The 20,310-nt window shown below is 44.8% G+C and overlaps 1 protein-coding gene and 1 non-coding gene across 13 annotated transcripts in view; one reads left to right on the forward strand and one right to left on the reverse strand.

The window, feature by feature from the left end:
* On the reverse strand, positions 1 to 18,567 carry LIN28A. Of its 4 annotated transcripts, XR_005355941.1 has the most exons (5): positions 18,142 to 18,567; positions 16,557 to 16,699; positions 16,122 to 16,224; positions 10,272 to 10,601; positions 7,869 to 8,512 (listed from the first exon to the last, which is right to left on the reverse strand). It is a non-coding gene; the product is annotated as a lin-28 homolog A (transcript). The 4 variants fall into 4 exon arrangements; XR_005355942.1 differs by lacking the exons at positions 7,869 to 8,512; positions 10,272 to 10,601 and adding an exon at positions 1 to 420 and having other exon boundaries at positions 18,142 to 18,564; XR_005355938.1 differs by lacking the exon at positions 10,272 to 10,601 and having other exon boundaries at positions 7,875 to 8,512; positions 18,142 to 18,562.
* Positions 18,523 to 20,310, forward strand: part of ZNF683 (zinc finger protein 683) — an 11,005-nt gene continuing 9,217 nt past the window's right edge. For 3 of the 9 annotated variants that reach the window (XM_038531461.1, XM_038531462.1, XM_038531465.1), the window contains exon 1: positions 18,674 to 19,089. In XM_038531461.1, coding sequence (XP_038387389.1) covers positions 19,002 to 19,089 — 88 coding nt within the window. In that variant the 5' untranslated portion in view covers positions 18,674 to 19,001. Of the gene's footprint in view, positions 19,090 to 20,310 lie in introns of all 9 variants that reach the window. The other 6 variants (XM_038531464.1, XM_038531469.1, XM_038531466.1 and 3 more) reach the window with 6 other exon arrangements.

The following is a 20,310-nucleotide window of genomic DNA, read 5'->3' on the forward strand; positions in this document are numbered from 1 at the left end:
GATGCAAACCTCCAGCAATAGGGAGCTTACAGCTTCTGGAAACCTTGCCCATCCTCTTATAGTTTGGATTGTCAGAAAGTTCTTTCTTCCATCAAATTGAAGCTGATCTCTATATCCTTTAACCACTTGTCTTTAGAACAAGTCCTCTCCCTCTTCTGCAAAGACTCTAGGATCAATCTTTTTATTCAAATCCCTGTACCATCCTTCCCCAGTTGTGTGACCTTGGGCAAATTTGTTAGAGGCTCAATGCTTCAATTTTGGTTGATTTCCCACTGTTCCTCTGGAAGTTAAGTTAAAGCCAGATTTACCCAGCTTGATCCTCAGCCTCTTTCTATTGTCTGTGCATTACTTTGTACAATGTTTTTGCAAACACAAAGTGTTTTCCCATTCATTGTCTTACCAGACGCTGGAAAACAGTTGCTGCAAAAGGAAGGAGGCAAGAGGGGTATGTGGTTATCTCAGTTTTGCAGGTGAAGCAGGTCTCTACCCCCAAAACCAGACTTCCCTCTAAACTTATACTCTTGACTCCTGTCAGTTAGCCTTCCAGGGCCTCCATACCCTTGCTCTCCTTTACTTCCTGGTGTTTTTCTGTGCTTAACCCTCTGCCCAAAGCATCAGTTCCCATACTTCACTTTTCCTTTACTTATTCATTCTTTTTTTTTTTTTTTTAAGATTTTATTTATTTATTCATGACAGACACAGAGAGGGAGAGGCAGAGACACAGGCAGAGGGAGAAGCAGGCTCCATGCAGGGATCCCAGGTCTCCAGGATCACACCCCGGGCTGAAGGTGGCGCTAAACCACTGGGCCACAGGGGCTGCCCTACTTATTCATTCTTTAGGCTCCAACATAGATGTCACTTCATTCAGGAATCTCTCCGCCTCCATCCACTCACTAACCTACCACCCCTCTCACTTGTTCTTATAGTACCCTATACTTCTATAACAGAGTATTTCCCCCATTTTATTATATTTGGCTATTTGTCTTTCTCTCCCATTGGCTATCATAATGTAACACCATGACATCAGGAACTACATCTGTCTTGTTCATTGTATGCCCAGCACACAGCATAAAGCTTGGAAAAGAGTAATTGCTTATTAAATGTTATTAAATGTTTGTTGAATGAATAAATGAAGGCTCAGGCTTCCATGGCTAATAATGACCCAAGAGTAAGATCCAGGTTTTATTTCTAAGTCCAAGAATTCTTTTTACCATCTTTTGAACCTAACCTAATTCCTACCCTTAACCCTTACTGGCAGCCCCTGTCCCTACTTGATTCATTAGAATCTTATATTGTAAAAATTAAAAAATAAAAAATAAATTAAAAAAAGAATCTTATATTGTTTATGTGGAAGAAATGTTAGAGCTCATCTGATTCAATCCCTTCATTTTACATGTAAGAAAAACACACAGAAAGAGAAAGAGAAAGAGAAAAAAAGAAAGAAGAAAGAAAGAAAGAAAAAAAAAGGAAGGAAAGAAGGAAAGAAAGGAAGAAAACCATAGAGGTTAAGAGATTTGCCTAAGTCCATGTAGCAAATTGCGGCTGTCCTTCCTGACCACCGGACTGGTACTTTCCCAGAGCTCACCAATGAGTTCATGGACTCACAGGTCTTTGTCTTAGGGGTGGGAGCAGTTGCAAGTAATTCCATCCAAGTCCCTGCTTTTATGCTCTCTAGCTGCTCAAAAGTCCAGATACCAAGAGTTTATTCTGAAACATCTCTAGATAAAGTTTCAGGCAAGACAGGATGGAGTGGGGATGTATGTGTTGTGAGGAGGAGCAGGTCACAGGGAGCCAAGGATGCAGACATGAAAACCAGGCTGTGCAGCACAGCCCCACGTTGTGGGGTCCCTTGAGGCCCCCACTGTGGCAACACCACTCCCTCTGCCCCTGATGCTGACCTTTGGGGCCAGAGATCAATAACCTGGGACTTTGGCTTCAACCCCCTTTAGCCCTCGAGTGACCACAGGCTGCTCAGAAGAGCTAGCAGGACTCAGGGTCATTAAGTAACTGTCACTCTTCCCCAGACCCACTTGGGGCACGGCTGGGGGAGGGGCCAAGAATGGGAACCACTATGGCGAGACATAGGTATGGTTGGTTCTCCTCCCCACCAGAGGAGTGACTTCTATTTCTTCTTGATCCCTACCCTTTTCCCCAAGATTAACTCCTGCTCTCTCTGTGCTGCCCCTCCATCTTCAGCACTGAGCTTCCACTCCCCTCACTGAATCCCAACCTCTTCTCTGAGCCTCCATCCTGTTTGCTGAGCCCGATCCCTCTCTCACTGAAACCCTGTATTTCTCTTAGTCTAATCTTCTTAGACTCCCCACCACACATAGACTGTGCTGTATAATCTAGAGATACTTCACACTCTGTCAGTCAAGGCAGTAGACAGGAGTTCCTCATCAATCATTTTTAAATATCTCATCCCAGGTATCTATCTTCTCATCCCCCTCTTCTCCCCAAGAGCAAACCCACTCTTCTGCCCCTAACATTAACAGGATATGTTCCAGAAACACACTCACCCACCCCAGCCCCATCCCCCCCAACTTTCCATGATCCCTGACCACCATTCCCTCCCCACAGCCACCCCAGTGCCCCAGCCAATCATTCTCGATTGATTGATTAAGGAGGAGGAGGAAAGAGAATCGATGGAAGAATCTGGGACTATTCTTATTCAAAGCTAAAGGTCCAGGGGGGAGGGATATTAATTGTGGGGAGGCTCAGGGGCGGTCACTATGGAGCTGGGAGGAACATAAGGTGGTTGGCAAGACGCGGGGAGGCTGAGCCCAGGGCTCAGACTATTCCCTGGACGTTGGGAGCAGAGTTGGGATGGAACTCACAGACGTTAGAAGGCATAAATTGGTAAGAGTCGTAAATGAGGCTAGGGTCCTTAAGTACTCCTCTGATGAGAAATGTATCACCCCATCATTCTTCCGGCAAGGAGTCCTGGGTCCCTGGTGCGTTGGTGTCCAGCAGGGGGTGCTCTACCTCCACATTTCCCCCTTATTCATCACCAGCACCAAGTTCCTTTGTTCATTCATTCATTCAAAAATACTGAGCTCCACCGTGTGCCAGGCGCTGTACACCAGACACTGTGCCACTAGACTGCAAAAATGCAGGCACGAAGAGACAGACAAACAAGGCCCAGACTTTGTGGTGCTAACAGGATAGAACTACAGTGAATAAATAATTATAGTGATTTAATTTAAGAGAAAGGGGATCAGGAAAGCCTCCCTGTGAAACTGACTTTTAAACTGAGACTTAACAGATGCCTAAATCTTGACCAGGTGACAATGTGGAAAAGAGGTTTAAATGGGGTGTGTAGGGGGTGCATTTCAGGCAGAGAGAACAATGTGCAAAGACCCTGAGGCAGGAAAGATCAAGACCCCTTCAGAGGGAAGGAAAGAGGCCTGCATGGTGGCTGCATTCAGCTTTGGTCAGAGGTTTAACCCTTTGTATTGTGGAACAAGCACAGCTGGAGCCCTCAGCTTTCCAAGGCTCAATTTTCTTGATAATTGCCTTTTTTTTTTTTTTTTTTTTTTTTTTTTTTGAGAAAGGGAGGAGTGAGAACCAGCAGGTCTCTAGGGCCTTTCTAGAGCAACCAAGTTTGGAAGAGAGAATTCCTGCTCACCCCCTTCCTAAGCTCAAAACTTTTTGTCCAGAAGGAGTGGAACAGAAGTAGATTAGTTTTAGTAGATTTAGTAAATTTAAGCTCAGGGCTCCGCTGTGGGGGAGCCAAGTCATGTGTGCATGTATTTTTATAAAATGTACATAAATGAGATATTTTAATCACAGTTAAGAATTTGAAGTGTGAAATACCAGTAGCTATTCTGTTAAAAAGTAGTATAGAGGTGCGCTGGACAGTTAATACAAATTTTTTGTGACATTTCTGGTATTTTTTAGCTTTTAAAAGATGTGATTTAGGGCACTGGGCTGGCTCAGTGATTGAGCGTCTGCCTTTGGCTCAGGTCGTGATCCTGGGCTTCTCCCCCTGCCTATGTCTTTGCCTCTCTCTGTGTCTCTCTCATAGATAAATAAATAAAATCTTTAAAAAAAAATGTGATTTATCATGACTTCTTTTCTTATTCTAAATAAATATTCACTAGGAGTATACATTTCATATTTATAATTTTTGTTTTCCTTTGTTTAAAGAGGGCCTCCTAAATTGTAAAAGCTCCAGGCCCAGTAGACCTGGATCTGCCTGAGTGGGACTCCAGAGACCCATCTTCTGGCTCCAGATCTCAACGGGCCACTGAGCCCTTCTGCCTTTGCTCAGTCTCTCCTACCCCTGTGGTCCACAACACCTAGGTGGATGGCTCATGGGTAATGAGAATGCTAGGAGAATAGAGCAGCACTCCCTTTTTTAAAAAATATTTTATTCATGTATTCATGAGACACACACACAGAGAGAGGCAGAGACACAGGCAGAGGGAGAAGCAGGCTCCATGCAGGGAGCTCGATGTGGGACTCCATCCTGGGACTTGATCCCCGGACTCCAGGATCATGCCCTGGGCTGAAGGCAGACCCTAAACCAACTGAGCCACCCAGGGATCCCCTAGAGCAGCCCTTTGGTTCCTGGGGGAATCATGTTGAGGGCTACAGAGTTTTGGATGGCCCCTCACCAGCCCCTCCTGAGCTGGCCCCAAGAAGAAAAGCCGTCTCCAACTATCCACAATCTTTAGGCTAAAATGAGAGTCTGTGGAAGTGCTGCCATCAACTCATTCACTAGTTCATTCCTTCACCCTGTTGACCTATCTAGCACCTCTAAGGGGCTTTGTTGGCTTTGATGTCTACTTCACAGACGTGTTTTAGTCTTGAGTCAGAGGCATCTCAGATAGACCTATTTCCAGGTTGTGGTGCAGGCAAGGGGGCTCAATCCACTCAATGGAGTTGCATAGGTATTTTAAGATGGGGGAGGGGTGAGAATAGTTTGAACAGTGTAATTTCTTAGGATAGACAAAGAGAGGGGATCCCTGGGTGGCTCAGTGGTTGAGCGCCTGTCTTTGGCCCAGGGTGTGATCCTGGAGTCCTGGGATTGAGTCCCACGTCAAGCTCCCTGCATGGAGCCTGCTTCTCCCTCTGCCTGTGTCTCTCCTCTCTGTGTGTGTGTGTCTCTCATGAATAAATAAATAAAATCTTAAACAAGAGAGAGAGAGAGATAGAAGCTCTGAGTGTGGGGTGCATCCCCATCAGGGACTGGGTAATCCTGATCCTTCAAACCCAGGTGGAAGAGCAGCCCTAGATCTGAAACTTAGAGATCTGGGTTCAAATCCTGCTGCACCACAAACTTAACAGCTGTGCAACATACCCTCAGTTCTCTACACCCTTGTAACCCACATTTGTAAAATAAGGATGTGGTAAGACCTTTTTTTTTTTCCAACTTCTACATGAAGAGCCAATGAAATCATTGATGCTCAAATGTTTTAACTTTTTATTTTTAGATCATTTCAGATCTATAGAAAAGTCGCAAGAAGAATAAAAGTCCTATATCCTCTTCACCCAGATTTTTCAAATATTAAAAATTCTACCTCATTTGTTATTTCATCTCCTCTCCCAGTTCCTCTACACTCAACTTTTTTTTTAAGATTTTATTTATTTATTCATGACAGACACAAAGAGAGAGAGAGAGAGAGAGAAGCAGAGACACAGGCAGAGGGATAAGCAGGCTCCATGCAAGGAGCCTGACATGGGACTCGATCTCCGGTTCCAGGATCACACCCCGGGCCGAAGGTGGCGCTAAACCGCTGGGCCACCAGGGCTGCCCCACTCAACTATTTTTGAGTAAATTGCTGAGCTCATGCTCTTTTATCCCTAAATACTTAAGGGTATGTGTTCTAAAAATGCAAGGACATTCACAAACACAATCATAATACAGTTATTAAAGTCAAGATGTTATAATCTATAGATTTTACTCCAGTTTTTAGAAATTACCAAAGTTCTATTTTTTTCTAAGGTTTTATGTATTTATTCATGAGAGACGCAGAGAGAGAGGCAGAGACACAGGCAGAGGGAGAAGCAGGCTCCCCGCAGGGAACCCGATGTGGGACATCAATCCCACAACTCCAGGGATCACGCCCTGAACAGAAGACAAATGCCCAACTACTGAGCCACCGAGGCGCCCCTACTACCAAGGTTCTAACAATATAATTTTTTGTCTAGAATCAATCCAGAATTTAATTTCCATTAAATTCTCACAACTCTTCTCTTCAATCTGGGAAAATTCTTTGTATCTTTTTGTTTCTCATGATATGGCATTTTAAAGCATATTTATTTTTACACCCCATATGGGGCTCAAATTCACTGAGCCCAAGATCAAAAGTCGCATGCTCCACTGAGCTAGCCAGGTGTCCCTCACGACCTGACATTTTAAAAAGTAATAACCCAATTTTTCGTTGAATATCCTTCAATTTGTCTGTCTGATGTCCCCTCCTGATTAGATTCAAATTTTGCATTTCTGACTGGCATATCACAGAAAAGATACTTCTCTCTCAGTACATCATATCAGGAAGGAGATGATATTTATTTGAACCATTGCATGTTGAGTTTGAATTGCTTGGTTGAGGTATCAGGCTTCTCCACTGCAAAGTGCCTATTTTCCCTACAATAATTGTGTAGGGACACATGCCAAGAATGACACAAATATCTTGTTTCTCACAAACAATATATGTGGACAAAAGTCCACAGATGTTTTATCTAAATGATCTTAAAGATTTCTTGATTTAAGGATGTTAAAATTCTTTTGCTTTGCTTTGATTTTTTGATATTGATAATATGGACACTGTAAAGATGCAGTATGGAAGAGGTGTTTTAGACCAACTCCAAAAAGCATCTCACATCCACCCTGTAGTTTTAGTATCCCTTAGTTAGTTGCTGAATCATTTTTTTTTGTATGTGTGATGGTTACCAAATGGTAACCACCAAATGGTGGTTTTCTTTTTTTTTTTTTCAAATGGTGGTTTTCTAATTACATTATCTCTGCATTTATTAGAAGAGATCTGCCTTCTCCCTTTGTTTGCTCATTTATTTATATCAGAATGGATTCATGGATTCCCATTTTTATTTTTATTTTCCCATTTTTCAATAGGCTATAATCCATTCCTATTATTTTTTAAAAAGATTTTATTTATCCATGAGACACACACAGAGAGAGGCAGAGACACAGGCAGAGGGAGAAGCAGGCTCCGTGCAGGGAGCCCAACGTGAAACTCTATCCCTGGTCTCCAGGATCAGGCCCTGGGCTGAAGGCGGCGCTAAACTGCTGAGCCACCTGGGCTGCCCCCATTCCTATCATTTAAAAAAAATATTTTATTTGACAGAGAGAGAGGGGAGAGAGAGAGCACATGTGTGCGCACAAGCAGGGGGAGGAGGAGAAGCAGACTCCCCACTGAGGAGGGAGCTGGAATGGGTGGAGGGGGCGGTTTCCATCCCAGGACCCTAGGATCATGACCTGAGCCTAAGGCAGATGCTTAACTGACTGAGCCACCAGGCACCCCTATCATTTATTTTGATGCCTAATTGTCCTCAGTTGGGCCAGTGGTAACCCCTTCAGACTGGTGCTTGGGTCCTGTGTCCTCATCTTTCTTTGAGCACTTTCTTACTTTCTGGCACTTCAAGCTGTTCCAGCCTTACCTGTATTTTCCCAGCCCAGTGCTGAGATCAGCCATCTCTTCAAGGAGCCAAATGTTTCATAAAATGAATGTGATAGGCAGGAGCCGTATTCTTATTTATCTAGGACGTTAAATCTGTAGAACCCAGTATCTCCAATTTCTTTTTTTTTTTTTTAAGATTTTATTTATTTATTCATGAGAGACACAGGGAGAGAGAGAGGCAGAGACACAGGCAGACAGAGAAGCAGGCTCCATGCAGGGAGCCCGATGTGAGACTCAATCCGGGGACTCCAGGATCACGCCCTGGGCCGAAGGCAGGCGCTAAACCACTGAGCCACCCAGGGATCCCCCCCTTTTTTTTTAAAGAGTATCTCCAATTTCTTAAAAAGCCTTTTACCTGAGAGAAGATCTGACTTTGAACATGAAGTTTGCTTACTGACTTTATAATCCTAGGTAATATGAAATGGGACCAATAATGCCTAACCCCCAGAGTTGTTGTGAGGATGTCAACTCCAATGATCATTGTCAGCTTTTGACTATAGTGTCTCCAGCACCTAGCAAGGACCGGTGTGCACAAGGGTTTGAAGGGAGGAGCTGAGGTGACAGGTGTAGAGTGTTAGCATTGTGCCTCATGCTCAGCCAGCCTGCAGGTAGGGGTGGCTTCTTTCGTGTTTACTGGACATGGTCTTCTTTGTGGACTGTTAGTATATGCCCAGAGTTAGAGCTGATCATCAGGAGTGCACTGGTTAGCTGGAAGCCTCTGCCCCTTTCAGAGGGAGAAAGGGTTCCGACTGAAGAAGCAGAACTGAACTAGCTTAAGTTCCTAGGCCAAAGACAGGCAGTGGAGTCCAGAGGAGGCTGCAGGTACCAATTAGCCAGCAGTTCAGGAAGGTGTGGCAGAGCTGGACCTGTAGCAGAGGGTGGAGTGGAGAGCCTTAATAGAAGCAGACTTTTGGGAGATGGGAAGCTTTGCCACTAGACTTGGGGAGATAAATTGATGAGGCTGCGTTTTGGAGGCCCCGTATTAAACTCTTGATTTAATGCAAGACACAAGCCTCCTCATCTCAAAGGGAGACCAGGACACGGCCATCTAGGAACTCCTAGTCAGATGAAGGAGACACAGACCTCACCCTTGGGGACCTCATACCCTGATCTCACCATTAACCCCTGTCCACCTCATTCTGCTCCCTGATCCCCCTCCAAATCTGATTGGACCTCAGGCTCTTGGCTTGTCCCCCTTCTGTCCGGGAGGCCTTGCAATCTTGCACCAGGCTACATTTCTTAAAAACACCCTCCTTCGCTCAGCCTCTGAGGGTTTCCTGGAAACGGGGTGGTGTTGAGTCTGCTTCAAAGTGGCCAGGGGTTGTTTTGGAAGGTGACACCTTCCCCCTTGTCTACCACAGCCCCCTTCCAAAGCCTCCTCACCTTCCAGCACTCAAAGCTGCTCTAACAGCTGACAGGGGGGAAATGAAAATACAGAAGCTGAATCAGTCTGCTCCGGAAGGCCACAAGTAGAGGGTGGTGGGCAGCTAGGTTCCTGCTTGGCATGCCCAAGTGGGTACAGGGTGGGGAGTGCAAGCAGCCTCTGATGCCACAAAAGCAGTCACATTGCCATAAAGTCCTCTGCCCAGGAGCCTGTCTCTACGGGACTTGGAACTGCAGGTCCCCAGAGACAGGTATGAGCCTCTCTTGTTTGTACCCATTTTAAGGTGTGAAAACTAAAGAAATGGATTGAAGAAGTTCCCAGAGCAAATTGGTGGCAGAACTAGGCTAGAACCCAGATTTCCCACCTGTCCTGTATCTTCTTTCCACAAACCCAATTATCCTTGGCTAGGCATCAAAGGAACTCAGAATTTTCCAAAATGTTTTTTGAGATGTAATGTAGCATTCTAAAATGCAATCAAGGCTAGTGATATTTTCACCCTTTTAAATTTATTGGAAAAAATAATAATAAATAAAATTTATTGGAAAAATATATGCATAATAAAAATAAACACGTTTCTATGATTGATCCTGCTGTGACATAATCATTGCCTTTAATAAATGGTATGCCACACCCAAGCACTGTGCAGGGCCCACCGTAATGGCAGAAATCCCTTGCCACATTCTCTCCAAGACCACACTTCCCATGGCTTGCCCCCGGGCAGTGACTGAGCAGGCAAGGGCTGGAAGCCAGGGCTATCTTGGGAGACCAACGAGTCTTCTAATGGGCAATTTCAGATTGAGGAAGACCCCGTGGCTCTGCTGAAACTTTCTTAAAATTTCATCACAGTCTAAGACTTTCCCAGCCCAATCTTCATTCCTTCCTCTCTGTCCTCCATCCGGGTCTCACTGGCGCCATCTCCTGCCAGCTCTCCCAGCTTCCTCGGCTCCTTGCCTGTTTTCCCTCACGAGTCTTTTCCTCAATAAATCTATCCCACATTTAATCCCCTTCTGACATTTGCTTCCAGGAGGACCTGAACTAACACATCAAGAAGTCCTACAAGCTTCCTGAACTATTCCCCGGTGCACAAATGCATTGCTTCATTTCAACAAATATTTCTTCACTTTCATCTTAATTAATGTGTTCTCCAACCACATACTGAATTGCATTTAAGATATTTGATAATTTTACTGTGTCTTGCACCTAGTCTTATAGTTTCAGTGACTGTGGTGCTCAGTACTTACTGTCTATTCAAAATAGGAATACATTTTTTATCATTTCTTGTAGCAGTTAATTTGTGACACCTCTGTTGTTTTGTGAGACTGGGATGTCTCCTTTAATCTGGAGGTCGTGACCTTCTGGTGGTGTTCTGATATATTCTTACTTTAAGAGTATTCTATGGGAAATGAGTTTGTGAAGAGATGCTCCAAAGCCAGCTGGAACATGTTCCTCCTCAGTTCCTGACACTGCTCAGGGCAATGAGCTTTAGACAACTTCTGCCTGAGGGCAGAGCAGAGACTGGCATTGCCATAATCCACAGGGAACAAGTCTTCTAGAATCTGTGCCTGCCCATCCTGTACAGAAAAGAGGACCCTCAGTTTCTTCAGCCACCTTGTGTTGACCTCTTTGGTTTTCTTTAAAGTGTTAAGAATGACTAAATCTACAGGTGGTAATACTGTTGGATGCCTTGTGGGTTTTGATCAAGATGAGAGTTGTTTTTTTTTTTTAAGTAGGCTCCACACCCAGTGTGGGGCTTGAATTTATGACCTTGAGACATGACCTGAGCCAAAATCAAGAGTCAGATGCTTAGCCAAGTGAGCAACCCGGGTGTACCTCAAAAGATTTTTACTGTGAATGGTGTCTTTAAATTTCTCTCATATGTTTTCCAAATTGCTCATTTAGTTCTTAAAAAAGATTCTGTGATTCTTAGAGTTAGGAGTTAGCTCTGGAGTTAGACCTGGGTTCAAATTCTAGCTTGTTATATAACCTTGGGCCAATCATTTAAAATCTCTGAGTCTTATTTGCTTTTCTATGGAATAGAGATGCTACCTCCTCTGGCAGGATAAAGTGAGGTCATGTACATTAGTAGTGGGCAGGGAAGGGACTGCTAAACCAGAGGGTCTGGAAAGCCACTGAAGCATTGAGTCATTAGTGACACAGTAAGTTGGCCTTCTCTGGACAGCAGAAGGAAAGCTCCCTGCTCTTTATTCCTTCAACACTTTCTGTCTCTTAAAGCTTTTCATCATTGTCCTTATTATAGTCTGTGGTCCAGACTGGGAGATTTTGGACGGCCAGAAGATTTGGAGTCTACTGAGGTTCAGACACTGTGGGCTGAAATGAATCCAGGAAGCCATTGTGTACAAGGACTGCCCCTGGGAGAGTGAAATGGCCAAGACACTGAGTAACAGCCACTGGGTCTGATAGGCCAGCAAACCTACTTGTCAGAGCTGAAGGAACTGCTACCATGAGGGGCTCTGATATATCAGAAAGCAAGTCGGGCTGTCTTGGCTCCCCTCTGTTGACAGAGGGGGACCCAGATATGAGAGGGATATTCTTCCTATTACTGAGAGCACATTGCTTTGGTATGGTAGGCATGACTTGTTGGCTCAGTGTTGGGGATTCCCAGGAGACAGTGTCCTTGGCTCCCCATGGAGACAACTGGTGGCATCCCTCAGGTAGCATGTTTGAAAGCCCATCAGGCCATCCCCAAAACTCCCCAGATAAAATCCCCCTCACAGTTCCCATTCATCCAGCCTTTTTTTTCTGTGCAAGGTGCTGGGTTAGGCACTTTCCATGCACAGCCTGCTACAACCTTCATAACAACCCCAAGATCTATTACTAGTCCTATTTTATAGATAAGGAAACTGAGGCTAAGGCATGTTTCAGAAGTTGCTCAAGGTGCAAGCTAGAGCTCGCTTCAGCAGCACATGTACTAAAAAAGGTGCAAGCTAGAGTAGCAGAGGTAGCATTTTAATTTAGTCCAGTTGACTGGGGCCTTGGGCTATTAACCAAAATAATGAACTACCTTGAGGCAAAATAACTGAGGAAGGTTTCAAGGTTGGGTTGGGGTGAAATTTAAACCATTTCTTTTAACATATCCTCATTTACTTCCAGGCTTGGTAAAGCCTGAGTGTTTGAGTTACATTTGCATTCCGGGTTTGCTACGCATCTACCTGGCATCTGTAAATATCTGTTATGACAGAGTTAAGGCAGCAGGAGTCAGAACCATGGGCCTTCCTGGTATCTAAGACTCTTGCCTCTCGTGCTGGAGGAAGCTGTCTGGCTTTGGCAGTGCCTCTTGACCAGGGCTCGGAGGTTCTTCTGGCCCCAAGCATGAACACTGTCTCTCAGTGTCACAGTATCACACCTGTGGTCCTAGATGCTTTGTTCTTTGTACATGAGCCAAAGATGGTAAAAAGCTCAACATACTTGGCCTATGATTCAGCTCTGCTACTTATTGGCAGTGTGATCCCAGCACGTTAATGAGCCTTTCTGAGCTCAGTTTCTTTTCTTTTCTTTTCTTTTTTTTTAAGATTTTATTTACTTATTTGAGAGAGAGAGAGAGAGAGAGATAGCAAGAGAGAGCAGCAGCTGGGGGCAGGGAGAGGGAGAAGCAGACTCCCCCCTGAGCAGGGAGCCAGATGTAGGGCTTGATCCCAGGACTCTGGGATCATGACCTGAACCAAAGGCAGCCACTTAGGCTGACTGAGCCACCTGAGCTCAGTTTCTTATCTGTAAAATAGGAGGAAGAATAGCCACCTCATAGGAATGAATGAGGAAATAGATGTCTAGGAAGTAACTCACTAAAAGAAATCTATCATAACAACAGAAAAGTTCCAATTCTTTTTCTCCTCTTGGTTACTATCACCACCATTACTTTGTATGACTTCTGAATCTCATAGTTTCTACAGCCCACTGAGGAAGCTTCTGGGTCTGCTCCCTGCAGTGGGGAGGCAAGTCAGAGCCAAACCTCAGAGCCAGGAGGCCTATGTTCTCTCAGTAAGCCACCAAGTTGCCATGAGACCATGGGCAAATCACTTTCCCTTCCCAAAGATCAGTTTTCCCATTAGCAGGCAGACAGAACAGTGCCTTGCTTGCCCCACTGGGCTGTTGTGAGATTAAAGACTACAAGGAGCATGAAAGCATTTGTAAGGGGTCAAGCCCTTGAAGAGATTATCGTGTCCCTTGAAAGAAGAGCAAAAGATGCAGGAACCCAGAAGAGCTGTCTCTCCTGCCTCCAAGTTTCTGCCTAGAGCTCTTCCTCCTCTTTGCATGCTTCACTTATTCATTCAACATAAATTGGTTGAGATCCACCGTCAGAAAAAGAAAAGAAAAAAGATGTCTCAAATCTTGATTCTGGACCCTGTGCAGACACTCTTGCAAAATGGTTGACCTAGAGCATTTGATCTCTTCACTTTAACCTTCCAAATTTTACTCAAATGTATCTAGAGCAGAACCATATTCACATACCCAGAGTCCTAACTGCAAGGGATTCTGGGAAACTTTTCGGTGGTTTTTGTTTGTTTGTTTGTTTTGTTTTTGTTTTTTTTTCCTTCACATTTCACCTGTGTCCACTTGTGTAGTACAGGAAGTTTTGGGTTGTGGTCTCGGAGCCATAAGATAGAGCCCTGTGTCAGGCTCCACACTGAGTGAAGAGTCTGCTTGAGATTCTTTCTCCCTCTCCTTCTGCCCCTCACACTTATTCTCTCTCTCTCTCTCTCTCTTTCTCTCAAATAAATAAATCTTAAAAAAAAAATTACAACCATCCTAATGGGAGCAAAACAGTATTCATAGTGGTTTTCATTTGCCTTTCCCTAATGATGTATGATCCTGAACATTTCTTTATGTTTACTGGCCATTTGTATATCTTCTTTGGAGAAATGAATGCATGAGCATTTTAACCCATTCACTGAGAGAGAGAGAGGCAGAGACACAGGCAGAAGGAGAAGCAGGCTCCATGCACCGGGAGCCCGATGTGGGATTCGATCCCGGGTCTCCTGGATCGCGCCCTGGGCCAAAGGCAGGCGCCAAACCGCTGCGCCACCCAGGGATCCCGCCTTTTTTCTTTTAAAAGTCTTTATTTATTTATTCATGAGAGACACACAGAGAGAGAAGCAGAGACACAGGCAGAGGGAGAAGCAGGCTCCATGCAGGGAGCCTGATGCAGGACTCGATCCCGGGGCTCCAGGATCACGCCCTGGACTGAAGGCGGTGCTAAACCGCTGAGCCACCCACGGATCTCCAATTATTTGCCCTTGCTTATTAAGTTGTAAGAGTTGCTTTTATATTTTGAATACAAATTCCTTATCAGGTATTATGATTTGAAAATATTTTTCCCATTCTTGGGTTGTTTTTTCACATTTTTAAACATAGTAAAATTCACATCACATAAAATTAACCATTTCTATTTTTTGCTACTATAAATAGTAGGTAAACTAGACTTTATAAAATTAAAAACTTTTCTGCTTCAAAGGATTCCAAGAAAGGAAAGTGTGTCGGGACGCCTGGGTGGCTTAGCGGTTGGGCGTCTGCCTTTGGCTCAGGGCAGCGATGCTGGAGTCCTGGGATCTAGTCCCGCATCCGGCTCCCTGCATGGAGTCTGCTTCTCCCTCTGCCTAAGTCTCTGCCTCTCTATCTCTCTGTGTCTCTCATGAATAAATAAATAAACTCTTAAAAAAAAAAAAAGGAAAGAGTGTCTATAACTAAAAATAAAAGTAAAAGAAGTGTTGGAAAAATTGTAGAGAAATTGGAACACTCATACATTGTTGGTGGAAACGCAAAATGGTGCAGCTGCTGTGGAAAATGATTTGGTGGTTTCCCAAAAAGTCAAACAAAGAGGGGTGCCTGGGTGGCTCAGTTGTTTGAGCCTCTGCCTTCATCTCAGGTCATGATCCTGGAGTCCCGAGATGGAGTCTTGCATTGGGCTTCCTGCTCTGCAGGGAGTCTACTTTTCCCTCTCCCTCTGCCCCTCCCCACCACTTGTGCTCTCTCTCTCTCTCTCTCTCTCTCTCTCTCTCTCGAATGGTCTTTCTTTCTCAATAAATAAATAAAACCTTTTAAAAAAAAAGTTAAGCAAAAAATTACTGTATAACCCAGCAGTTCCCCTTCTAGGCATATACCCCAAGAACAGAGAACAGGTAGGTGTTCAAATAAGCACCTGTATACACATGTTCATAGCAGCATTGGGATGGTTGTAATTTTTAAAACATATGTAATTAATAAGAGGAACCTGGCTGGCTCACATCTGTAGAGCATCTGATTTCTCTGCATTGTTGCCAACCATTGTCTTTTATTATATATATACATAACATTTAAAAAAGTAATCTCTATACACAATGTGGGGCTCAAACTCACTGAGATTAAGAGTTAGATGGAGACATTAGTAATCCTTATCTTAGAAGATTTTTTTTTAACCTTGAAAGATTTTGAGGAAGATTAAATGAGACAATTGTAGAGGTTTAACATGTAGGAGTCACTCAGTAAATGTACCCTTGCTTTTTCCTGGCTGCACAGTGTTTTGTTGCATGGTTGCACATAATATGTAGTGAACATATAGGTGGACTTCAGTTGTTCCATTTCATACAGGGTGCAAAGGACATCAATGTGCATGGTATGTAGCATTGCATAGTGGTGAAGAATATATCAGCCCTACTGGGTTTGAATCCAGTGCCTGTGACTTTTTTGATCTCCTATCCTCTTGGAATGATTGAGATGAGAGGATGGGTGGGTTCGGGTATTCTTTGAAGACATCTCTTAATTTTGTCCTCAGGACTGGAAGATAACAGGTGGGTGCAGGGGAAGATGCAAGAGTCTTGAGGCCCCTTCTGCAGATGTGAAAGCTGGGGCAGCCTATCTCAGGATCTCCCCACCCTAGGGTGTGAAGCCAAAACGAACTCACTGCATCTGGCAGACTGTCCAGGGAGATGAGATAAGTGAGTGTCAGGCAGGAGGAAGGAGGTGTCAACCACAGAGCAGAGTGAGGTGAAAGCACGGAGCTCCCCACCCTTAGCCCTGTCTAGAGTCACTTCCACACAGCTGCTTAACTCTCTGAACCAATGACAGTCCCAGATCCCCTCCTGACTTGGATTCCTTACCTGGTGTCCTTATAAGTATCCTTGTGACAGAGCTTCAGGACCCATGCACTGAGCCAACCTCAAGAGCTCAGCTGGCTGGCCTCAGGGTTGGAGATAGCCATAGCTGTGGATTGGAGAAGGTTTTGAGGTTTTCAAAGAGGAAGTAGGGCTTTTGCCCGTGGTTCCATTGTTTCTTCCTCTTACTGCACAAGCCAGCCAGACGCCCCTGGGTCTACTTTGCCCCCCAAAGTAGAGTATGCCTATTCTAATAATAAGTCCTGAGAGTTGCATCCCAATTTCTATTTTAGCTGCATCTAGCAAGGCTTCTGGTAACCAAAATGTGAATTTCCAGGGTCTGGGTCATATTTCCATGGGCTATATTCCCAGCAACTAGTCCAACACCTGAGACATAGTTCTCATAGTCCTAAAGGGAATAGAGACTCCACTGTACCACACCTGTGGCTCTTTTTACTTCTTCAAGGTGCCCCTCAAACAAGTCTTCCTTGAGCTTTCCTTCCTCTCCAGGACATTGCAGCCCTAACTTGGGTCATGTGGTCTTGAGCCAGTCACTTTCTTTTTCTGAGTTTCAATTTTCCTGCCTGTAAAATAGGAATAAAACTCTTCATCTTGAAGTGTCATTGTGCTGATTGGGTTAAGCAAAACATGTCAAAATGCTTTGCAGGGTTCCTGGCACATATTAAGTACCCAAATGCCAAAAGCTGTAATTATTGTAATGTGCGGACTGACGTAAGGGCAGGACAGCATTGGGTGAGCACAATGGTCTCCAACTAGGGGCTAAAGAATAAAATGGAATGTAGTTAATCTTTCCAAGTGTGATGTTCAAATTCTGGTCCTCCACACTGAGCCAGGAACATTCATTACAACTGTAACATTATTAGGAAGCCGACTTGCAGATACTTGCCTAACTAGGGCAAGGGTTGATGTACAATAGTAACGTTAACCCACGATTGTCAAGCGCTTGCTTTGGGCCAGGCACTGTTCTAAGAGCTTTACATAAATTAACTTGAGGAATTCTCAAAAGAACTCCATGAAGCAAGTACTATTATTATCCTCATTTGATAGATAAGGAAAAGGCACAGAGAGGTTAAGTGACTTGCATAAGTTCACTGAGGTGGGATTAAGTTCAGCAGAGCTGATATTCTTTTATTTTTTATTTTTATTTATTTGTGATAGTCACAGAGAGAGAGAGAGAATGAGGCAGAGACACAGGCAGAGGGAGAAGCAGGCTCTATGCACCGGGAGCCTGACGTGGGACTCGATCCCGGGTCTCCAGGATCGCGCCCTGGGCCAAAGGCAGGCGCCAAACTGCTGCGCCACCCAGGGATCCCAGAGCTGATATTCTTAATCACTCTGCATATACTTCCATACAGAGGTCTTTTCCAGTCTTGTGTAGAACAGGGAAAAATTGGAAATACACAATGCAGGAATGCCATATAATTTGTCCATCTCAAAAAAAAAATAATTTGTCCATCTCTATAGTGGAACCCTATACAGTCAGGAAAAAGTAAGAGGCAGCTGTGTATGCTTTGCTCGAAATGATGGTCACAGTAGATTGCTGGATACAGAGAGCTGCATGCACAGTAGATGTATTGTTATAATCCATGTTATATAAAAATAAAATTTGAAAGTTCATTTATAGGGTGCTTGGGTGGCTCAGTGGTTGAGCATCTGCCTTTGGCTCAGGCCATGATCCCGGGGTCCTGGGATCTAGTCCCACATCAGGCTTTCCACAGGGAGTCTGCTTCTCCATCTGCCTATGTCTCTGTATTTCTCTCTGTGTCTCTCATGAATAAATAAAATATTTTAGGGACTCCTGGATGGCTCAGCAGTTGAGCATCTGCCTTTGGCTTAGGGCCTGATCCCGGATTCCCAGAATCAAGTCCCTCATTGGGCTCCTTGCATGGAGCCTGCTTCTCCTCCCTCTGCCTATGTCTCTGCCTCTCTTTCTGTGTCTCTCATGAATGAATAAATAAAATAAATAAAATAAAATAAAATAAAATATTTTAAAAAGTTCACTTACTTGTTTGTAGGTTCATACATAAATGTCTGGAAGGATAAATACCAAACAATTCACATTGACCACTGGGAAATTGTGAAAGAGGGGAACTTCCATTTTTGTTCTTTTGTTCTCTGATGTTTGAAATGTTTACCACTAGTATGTTTTAATTTGTAATTGACAGAAAGAGAAAGAAAGTAAATGTGCATGAGCCAGGAGCCTGCTGACTTCTGTCCAGCCCTCCAGCTCGTCAGTTCTCACTGGCATCTCTCACTGACCCTGGAAGGCCCCGAATCCTATTTCCCCTCCACGTCCCAATCTCCTTCTTCTCCCTGAAGACTTGGCATGGTCTGGGTCTCTCATCTGGGTCCAGGCACTGTGCAGGTTCCCTGGCTAAGAGGCTGTGGTCCCATGCCTGTGCTACCCACCCCGGGTATGTCTAACATGGTGACATCACAGTTGGGCCAATGACGTCACAGTGGACCTGGAGGCTGACAACACAGAAGACCTGACAGGGCCCAGGAGATGGGAGCAAGGAAGGGATAGGCAGGTAGAGGCTATTTTGGGTGGGAACTTGAGGGACCACCTCCCAGGACATTCCTAGCCAGGCCTTTCAGGAATTGGAGACCCAGAAATCTCCAAGGCCACTTCCCTTTTTGTTTCTAATCAAGAGGTTGTCTAGACTTTTTTGAGAGTTGGGAGCAGAGTATGATGCCAGGAAGGGGTGGAGTTGGTCGGTGGTAGGTAGAAGCCAACATTGTGTGCAACTCCTCCTTGGAGACGAGTCTGCGGCCTTCTGTGGATGCCCCTCTGGGATTCCAGCAAGACTGTAGGGGAGGCAAACTTGTGGCCTTGGAGGCTTGGAGGGCTCTAGCTTTTGGGGCATGGAGTTTGGGTGGATCAAGACTACAAGGGGTGCTGTGGGAGGAACTCCTCCATTAATCTGGAAAAGGCAGGAAGCTGTTTATACAGGTAGCTAGCCACTCACATCCTTGACTATTCCAGCCTGAACCCTGTTGCTTCATCTTCTGTTCTGGGCATACATTATGCAGGATTCTTTTTTTTTTTTAATGCAAGATTCTTGATTTAAGCTATAGAAACCATTTCAGGGGGATTTAAGAAAAGCAATTCATTTAACAGATGTTGGGGAAACTCACAGAATGTCTGGAAAGGCTGCAGAGCCGGGCTTGGAGAACAGGCTGGAAGCCCCAGGACCACATGTCCCAGGACCAGCTCAGATAGGATTCTACAACCTCCTCTGAACCCCTTTGTTTCCCCTGCTGCCATGGAAGACAACATGGCATCATGTGCAAAGTGGAATCTCCACTGATCTCCACAGAAGCCAGTGGCCCCACTTCAGGGCCACTGGCTTCTGATCCAGTCTGGATAAGGGTATCTAATTGGGCTAGTCCACGTCACATGTCTGTTTCATGTGCTGGGACGAGGAGTCAGAATTAAATGCAAGGCCAGCCATTTTGGCTTTTATTTATTTATTTTTAAAAGATTTCCTTTATTATTTTGGCTTTTATAGTGGGAGGTGCCTTCTTCCTCCCTCCAGACTCATGGGGCTGGAGGGGGGGGGAAGATCCAAAGAACTGGGCATCCAGAAAACCCAGCAAATGTCTACAAGGGAAGCAAAAATGAGTAGAACAGTGGTCCCTGTCCTTGAGATGCTCCCAGACACGCAGGAGTCAGTTATATGGGAAGATAATTATGATAGGAAGTGATGGAGGCCATAGGGAAGGTGATCAGCAGCCAGGGGCTGGGCGGGGCTGGCAGAAAAAGAGTGATAATATGCCCCTGGCTCATGGCAGAGAGTCCAAAATGTCTTTGTGTGTTCCAGGCCACCTAGATGCAATGGCTGGGTGGAATCTGATGACGGGTTGGGGCTGTGTCACACTGGGCTAGACACTGTGTGACACAGACACATGGACCGGGCAGGGTTTGCGTCTCCGGAAATGATGCACCTTTTTTGCTCATAAAAATAATGAAATTGCTTGGCCTAAAAAGCTGCTCCCTGGCTAATGGAGCCTCCCTTTTGATAGCTAGCCATGCCTCATCAGCATTTTGCTATGTTCTGGAGTTAACCTCTTGCCCCCACTGGGGCCTCAGTGCAGCATCTAGATAAGAGAGTTTCTCAGAAGAGGCAGATCAGAGTTGGGCCAAGAAAGAGCAAGGTGTTTTTGCTGCCTC

Source organism: Canis lupus, chromosome 2 (genome assembly GCF_011100685.1).
Source record: "Canis lupus familiaris isolate Mischka breed German Shepherd chromosome 2, alternate assembly UU_Cfam_GSD_1.0, whole genome shotgun sequence".
Classification (NCBI taxonomy): Eukaryota; Metazoa; Chordata; class Mammalia; order Carnivora; family Canidae; genus Canis; species Canis lupus.